General features: G+C 46.4%; 1 protein-coding gene across 9 annotated transcripts in view; it reads left to right on the top strand.

Moving 5' to 3' along the window:
• LOC144980206 (uncharacterized) overlaps positions 1 to 7,500 on the top strand; it is a 318,826-nt gene that overhangs the window by 290,805 nt on the left and 20,521 nt on the right. For all 9 annotated transcript variants that reach the window (XM_078927786.1, XM_078927782.1, XM_078927778.1 and 6 more), the window contains exon 7: positions 3,209 to 3,354. In XM_078927786.1, coding sequence (XP_078783912.1) covers positions 3,209 to 3,354 — 146 coding nt within the window. The remainder of the gene's footprint in view (positions 1 to 3,208; positions 3,355 to 7,500) is intronic.

Below are 7,500 nucleotides of genomic sequence, written 5' to 3'. Positions count from 1 at the left end.
GTGCTCTTGGAATCTATATCTGTTTCCCATTTAAACTCATTCCCCTGTGTCTTACTTTTTCTTGGGTGATTTTAATTGTAATTCTAGAACATTTCACTATCTCGTTTTCCTTTTTACTGACCTAAATGCAAGCGCGTAAAAGCCTTTTTTTTAAAAAAAGTAATTATATCTTCGCCCTTCACTATATTTTTCTCAATAAATCGACAGCGCTGATTTTTGGCAGTTCTTCTCCCTCTTCCGGACGTATTGACAAAATGGTCTCTTGTTGGGAAGGTGTGGATACTTTGTTTTTAAAACAGCTAAAATTCTGGAACAAAACTTGTTTAAACATTTTGGCCAGAAAACTAGTCCTTCATATATTACATCGAACGCGAAGTCCCAGGTTTGAGAGATTTTTGCCATGATGAGGGTAATTTAAATCTGTCGTGATTTGAAGGACGAGTTTTCTGGCCAATATGTGTTTTATATGCGCGTTTTGTTTTGTTTTGTCTTTTTTGTTTTGTTTTTTTTTTTGTTTTTTGTTTTTTTTTTGTTGTTTTGTTTTTTGTTTTTTTTTTTAATTTTGTTTTTTGTTTTTTTTTTTTGTTTTTTGTTTTTTTTTTGAGGGGGGGGGTGTTGTTTTGTTTTATTTTATTTTTATTTTTTTTGGGGGGGGTTGTTTGTTTTGTTTTGTTTTTTGTTGTTTTTTGTTTGTTTTTTTTTTTATTTTTTTTTTTGGGGGGGGGGGGGGGGTTCAGAGTATGTTGTATCTCTTAATCTCAGTTTCTTCATCTCGTTCATTTCGACACGTGACTAGGGTGACGTTGTAGGTCACGTGATATTGAGCTTGAACTTTTATTGAGCTTTTATATCGCGCAATGTCCGCTAAACTTGCTCAAAAGCGATTTACAAGGGGTCCCTGACCAACAGCAACGTGTAACAAGTAGAACGTGACATGACGCCTGTTAGGCGATATTACAAAAAAACTTCGACAGAAACAACGCTGTTGACAGCCAGGCACTCATTTTACACCTGAGTACGATGAGAGAATGTGAGTAAAGAGCCTTTTCCAAGGACTAAAGTATACGCCGAGCAAGGCTCGAACCCACAACCTTCTGATGCGAAAGTGAGTGTCATGCCACTAGACCACATAGCCGCATAAGAGGCTGGTCCTTACACTCCACTACAATAGGAAAAAAAGTGTGATATTTTTTTTTAAACTGGTTCTAATCTGATTGGAAGTGTAAAACCCCTCTTCTGGAGTATTGGATACATACCTTGTGTAACTGATATTTTTAATTCAGAAAAGTGAGTGGAGCAGGCACTTATGTTGGTAACAACAAGATATGAAGTGAGTAGAAAAGTGCCAGAAGACAATAGAGAATAAAAATTTTTCGCGGCTGTGGTGGGGTTTGAACCTGCGACCTTATTGGTACGACAACTCCGCCTGGCAGGTGAGAGCGTGGCTCTACCGTGTGAGCTATCCACGAACACAAAAATATTCGTTTCAAACCCAAGTCATTTCTAGATCCCTCTCTCACCCACTTCTGGGACCGCCGATTCGTTCGCCCACCACCATCGCGAAGTATTTTGACCAGCAGTTAAGCTTAATAGCCAATATTCTCAACACAAACATTAAACATAGAAATGATTGAGACATTGAGTATGCTCCGGTGTATGGGGTGAATTTTTAATTCAGAAAAGTGAGTGGAGCAGGCACTTATGTTGGTAACAACAAGATATGAAGTGAGTAGAAAAGTGCCAGAAGACAATAGAGAATAAAAATTTTTCGCGGCTGTGGTGGGGTTTGAACCTGCGACCTTATTGGTACGACAACTCCGCCTGGCAGGTGAGAGCGTGGCTCTACCGTGTGAGCTATCCACGAACACAAAAATATTCGTTTCAAACCCAAGTCATTTCTAGATCCCTCTCTCACCCACTTCTGGGACCGCCGATTCGTTCGCCCACCACCATCGCGAAGTATTTTGACCAGCAGTTAAGCTTAATAGCCAATATTCTCAACACAAACATATAACATAGAAACGATTGAGACATTGAGTATGCTCCGGTGTATGGGGTGAATTTTTAATTCAGAAAAGTGAGTGGAGCAGGCACTTATGTTGGTAACAACAAGATATGAAGTGAGTAGAAAAGTGCCAGAAGACAATAGAGAATAAAAATTTTTCGCGGCTGTGGTGGGGTTTGAACCTGCGACCTTATTGGTACGACAACTCCGCCTGGCAGGTGAGAGCGTGGCTCTACCGTGTGAGCTATCCACGAACACAAAAATATTCGTTTCAAACCAAGTCATTTCTAGATCCCTCTCTCACCCACTTCTGGGACCGCCGATTCGTTCGCCCACCACCATCGCGAAGTATTTTGACCAGCAGTTAAGCTTAATAGCCAATATTCTCAACACAAACATATAACATAGAAACGATTGAGACATTGAGTATGCTCCGGTGTATGGGGTGAATTTTTAATTTTTAATTGTGTTGAGAATATTGGCTATTAAGCTTAACTGCTGGTCAAAATACTTCGCGATGGTGGTGGGCGAACGAATCGGCGGTCCCAGAAGTGGGTGAGAGAGGGATCTAGAAATGACTTGGGTTTGAAACGAATATTTTTGTGTTCGTGGATAGCTCACACGGTAGAGCCACGCTCTCACCTGCCAGGCGGAGTTGTCGTACCAATAAGGTCGCAGGTTCAAACCCCACCACAGCCGCGAAATTTCTATTCTCTATTGTCTTCTGTCACTTTCCTATTCACTTTATCTCTTGTTGTTATCAACATAAGTGCCTGCTCCACTCACTTTTTCTGAATTAGAAAATGAGATGCCATCACTCTGAAACTTGAATATCAGTTACACAAGGTATGTATCCAGTTCAAACCCCCATCACCGCCGCGAAATTATTATTCTCTAGTGTCTTCTGTCACTTTCACTACTCACTTCATCTCTCATTTTCTCATCTAAATTGATGTTGGTCGTCAATAAAGATCATCCATCCTCTCTCTATTCTGTTCTGCAATCCAAAGACTCTGCCTGTACATCCTCAACTAAAACACGTACCTATGCCACCTTCTGATTCAATATGTAATTCATTCATTATTAGTCCTCTGAAGAACTGGTGACTTACACACTTCCAACGAGTTTAAAACCGGAAGATTAGATTGTGTGACGTCACGATTTCCCTGTCCTATTATTATGTTCATCTCTTTGTCTCCCCAGGTGTTTCGTTGGCCAAGTTCTATGCGACGCCCTACAGCATCGTCCTTGGGGAGAACCAGAAAAAGATCGAAAGGGTCACCCCAGAAAAATGTGCCAAGGCGTGCCTGGAGGAGGCTTCCTTCGTCTGCAGGTCTTTTGATTATGAGGTGAGTGTTGCTGGTGTTGGTGGTGGTGGTGTTGGTGGTGGTGGTGTTGATGGTGGTGGTAGTGGTGGTGTTAGTGGTGGTGGTGTTGGTGGTGGTGGTGTTGGTGGTGGTGGTGTTGGTGGTGGTGGTGTTGGTGGTGGTGGTGGTGGTGGTGGTGGTGTTGGTGGTGGTGGTGGTGGTGGTGGTGTGTGTGGTGGTGGTGGTGGGTGGTGGTGGTGTGGTGGTGGTGTGTGTGGGTGGTGGTTGTTGGTGAGTGGTGTGTTGTTGTTGTGTGGTGGTGGTGGTGTTGGTGTGGTGGTGGTGGTAGTGGTGGTGGTGGTGGTGGTGGTGTTGGTGTGGTGTGGTGGTAGTGGTGGTGTTAGTGGTGGTGGTGTTGGTGGGGGTGGTGGTGGTGGTGGTGGTGGTGGTGGTGGTGGTGGTGGTGGTGGTGATGGTGAGTGTTGCTGTTGTTGTTGGTGGTGGTGGTGAGTGTTGCTGTTGTTGTTGGTGGTGGTGGTGGTGAGTGTTGCTGTGTTGTTGTTGTTGGTGGTGGTTGGTGTGGTGGTGGTGGTGGTGTGTGGTGGTGGGTGGTGGTGGTGGTGGTGGTGGTGAGTGTTGCTGTGTGTTGGTGGTGGTGGTGGTGAGTGTTGCTGTTGTTGTTGTTGTTGGTGGTGGTGAGTGTGTGTGTTGTGGGTGTGGTGAGTGTTGTGTTGTTGTTGGTGGTGGTGGTGATGAGTGTTGCTGTTGTTGTGGTGGTGGTGTGAGAGTGTTGCTGTTGTGTTGGTGGTGGTGGTGTTGTGTTGTTGTTGTTGTTGGTGTGGTGGTGGTGAGTGTGCGTTGTTGTTGTTGGTGGTGGTGGTGAGTGTTGCTGTTGTTGTTGTTGGTGGTGGTGGTGTTTGCTGTTGTTGTTGGTGGTTGGTGAGTGTTGCTGTTGTTGTTGTGGGTGGTGGTGAGTGTTGCTGTTGTTGGTGGTGGTGGTGGTGAGTGTTGCTGTTGTTGTTGGTGGTGGTGGTGAGTGTTGCTGTTGTTGTTGTTGGTGGTGGTGGTGAGTGTTGCTGTTGTTGTTGGTGGTGGTGGTGAGTGTTGCTGTTGTTGGTGGTGGTGGTGGTGAGTGTTGCTGTTGTTGTTGGTGGTGGTGGTGAGTGTTGCTGTTGTTGTTGGTGGTGGTGGTGAGTGTTGCTGTTGTTGTTGGTGGTGGTGGTGAGTGTTGCTGTTGTTGTTGTTGGTGGTGGTGAGTGTTGCTGTTGTTGTTGTTGGTGGTGGTGGTGGTGAGTGTTGCTGTTGTTGTTGGTGGTGGTGGTGAGTGTTGCTGTTGTTGTTGGTGGTGGTGGTGAGTGTTATGTTGTGTTGTTGTGGTGGTGGTGGTGAGTGTTGCTGTTGTTGTTGGTGGTGGTGGTGAGTGTTGCTGTTGTTGTTGTTGGTGGTGGTGGTGAGTGTTGCTGTTGTTGTTGGTGGTGGTGGTGAGTGTTACTGTTGTTGTTGTTGGTGGTGGTGAGTGTTGCTGTTGTTGTTGGTGGTGGTGAGTGTTGCTGTTGTTGTTGGTTGGTGGTGTGTGGTGTGCATGTTATTCTTAGTGTGTTTGATCAAGATTGTGTAGCATTATACAGTTTGATTTGATTTTGTGAGTTTAGTGTTTATTAGTTTTGGGTGGTGATGTTGCTGTGTTGTTGAGAACTGGTGATTGATTGTGTGCGTAGATTTCTGTTTGATGTGGTGTAGTTTTGCTGGTTGTTGTGTGGGTGGTGGTGAGTCAGTGTCGTTGTGGTGGTGGTGAAGGGTGATGTTGCGTGGTGTGAGTGAGGTTTGTTGCTGTTTTGTTGGGTGAGTGTTGTGAGTGTTGGTGTGTGTTGGTGTGGTGGTGAGTGTTGTGTGTTGTTGGTGGTGGTTGGATGTTGGTGTGGTGTGTGGTGGTGAGTGTGCTGTGTTGTTGGTGGTGGGTGAGTGTTGTTGGGTGGTGTGGTGGTGTTTGTGTTGTTGTGGTGGTGTGTGAGTGTTGTGTTGTTGTTGGTGGTGGTGGTGTTGCTGTGTTGTGGGTGGTGGTGTGTTGTGTGTGTGGTTGGTGGTGGTGGTGGTGTGCTGTTGTTGTTGGTGTGGTGTGAGTGTTGCTGTTGTGTGTGGTGGGTGGGTTGGTTGTGTTGGGTGGTGGTGTGTGTTGTTGTGGTGGTGTGGGGGAGTGTTGGTGTTGTTGTGTTGGTGTGGTGGTGAGTGTGTGGTTGTTGTGTGGTGGTGGTGTGAGTGTTGTGTTTGGTTGGGTGGTGGTGAGGTGTGTGTTGGTGTGGTGTGTGAGGTTGCGTTGTGTTGGTGTGTGGTGAGTGTTGCTGTTGTTGTGTGTGTGGTGTGGTGTTGTGTTGTGTGGTGTGTGGTGAGTGTTCTGTTGTTGTGGTGGTGGGTGGTGGTGAGTGTTGCTGTTGTGTTGGTGGTGGTGAGTGGTGTTGTTGTTGTGTGGTGGTGGTGTGTGTTGTTGTTGGTGGTGGTGGTGAGTGTTGTTTGTTGTTGGTGGTGTGGTGAGTGTTGCTGTTGTTGTTGGTGGTGGTGAGTGTTGTGTGTTGTGGTGGTGGTGGGTGGTGTTGGTTGTGTTGGTGGTGGTGGTGAGTGTTCTGTTGTTGTTGTTGTGTGGTGGTGGTGAGTGTTGCTGTTGTTGTTGGTGGTGGTGGTGTGAGTGTTGCTGTTGTTGTTGTTGGTGGTGGTGGTGAGTGTTGCTGTTGTTGTTGGTGTGGTGGTGTGGTGTTGTGGTGGTGTGGTTGAGTGTTACTGTTGTTGTTGTTGGTGGTGGTGAGTGTTGCTGTTGTTGTTGGTGGTGGTGAGTGTTGCTGTTGTTGTTGGTAGTGGTGAGTGTTGCTGTTGTTGTTGTTGGTGGTAGTGAGTGTTGCTGTTGTTGTTGGTGGTGGTGGTGAGTGTTGCTGTTGTTGTTGGTGGTGGTGGTGAGTGTTGCTGTTGTTGTTCTTGGTGATGGTGGTGAGTGTTGCTGTTGTTGTTGTTGGTGGTGGTGGTGTTGCTGTTGTTGTTGTTGGAGTGTTGTGGTGTGGGTGTGAGTGTTGTGTTGTTGGGTGGTGTGGTGTGTGTGGGTGGTGAGGTGTGTTGCTGTTGTTGTTGGGTGGTGGTGGTGAGTGTTTGTGTTGTTGTTGTTGGTGGTGGTGGTGGTGGTGTTGCTGGTGTGGGACTGGCTAATTTGTTAGGGTCGGGAGGTTACTTGGTTGAATGTGGAAGGGGATATTTCTGAGCTGTGCAGTGTGTCAGGACGTCTCATTTGTGAGTCGATGTGAAGATGTCTTTGTTGTGTGGTGAGTGCTGTTTATGTTGTTGTTGTTGGTGGTGGTGAGTGTTGCTGTTGTTGTTGGTGGTGGTGAGTGTTGCTGTTGTTGTTGGTGGTGGTGGTGAGTGTTGCTGTTGTTGTTGTTGGTGGTGGTGGTGAGTGTTGCTGTTGTTGTTGTTGGTGGTGGTGGTGAGTGTTGCTGTTGTTGTTGGTGGTGGTGGTGAGTGTTGCTGTTGTTGTTGGTGGTGGTGGTGGTGAGTGTTGCTGTTGTTGGTGGTGTGGTGTGAGTGTTTGTTGTGTTGTGGTGGTGGTGAGTGTTGTGTTTGTTGGTGGTGGTGGTGAGTGTTGCTGTTGTTGTGGTGGGAGTGTTGCTGTTGTGTGGTTGGTGGTAGTGAGTGTTGCTGTTGTTGTTGGTGGTGGTGGTGAGTGTTGCTGTTGTTGTTGGTGGTGGTGGTGAGTGTTGCTGTTGTTGTTCTTGGTGATGGTGGTGAGTGTTGCTGTTGTTGTTGTTGGTGGTGGTGCGTGTTGCTGTTGTTGTTGTTGGTGGTGGTGGTGGTGAGTGTTGCTGTTGTTGGTGGTGGTGGTGGTGAGTGTTGCTGTTGTTGTTGGTTGTGGTGGTGAGTGTTACTGTTGTTGTTGTTGGTGGTGGTGGTGGTGGTGTTGCAGACCTGCCTAATATTACGAAAAACTGGTAGAATAACGAAATTCTAGCTCCAATTTCAGAACGTCATAAACATTTCTGAGTCATTAAAACTTCTTGAACATGACAGTTCAGTTGATGCTAGACAACACAATTTAAAGTTGTTAGCGTTGGTGGTAGTGGTGGTGGTGGTCGAAAGAAGGGCTCCAGCCAATAGTGTGCTCGCCAAGGTATGCCTGGAAAAAGCAAGGTGTCCATCGTCTGCAGGTCTTTT

The sequence above is a fragment of the Berghia stephanieae genome, chromosome 9 (assembly GCF_034508935.2).
Source record: "Berghia stephanieae isolate SIO BIC M18660-M18661 chromosome 9, UCSD_Bste_1.3, whole genome shotgun sequence".
In the NCBI taxonomy this organism is placed as follows: Eukaryota; Metazoa; Mollusca; class Gastropoda; order Nudibranchia; family Aeolidiidae; genus Berghia; species Berghia stephanieae.
Note: the sequence above shows the minus strand (reverse complement) of the source record. Positions and strands in the feature narration are given on the sequence as shown.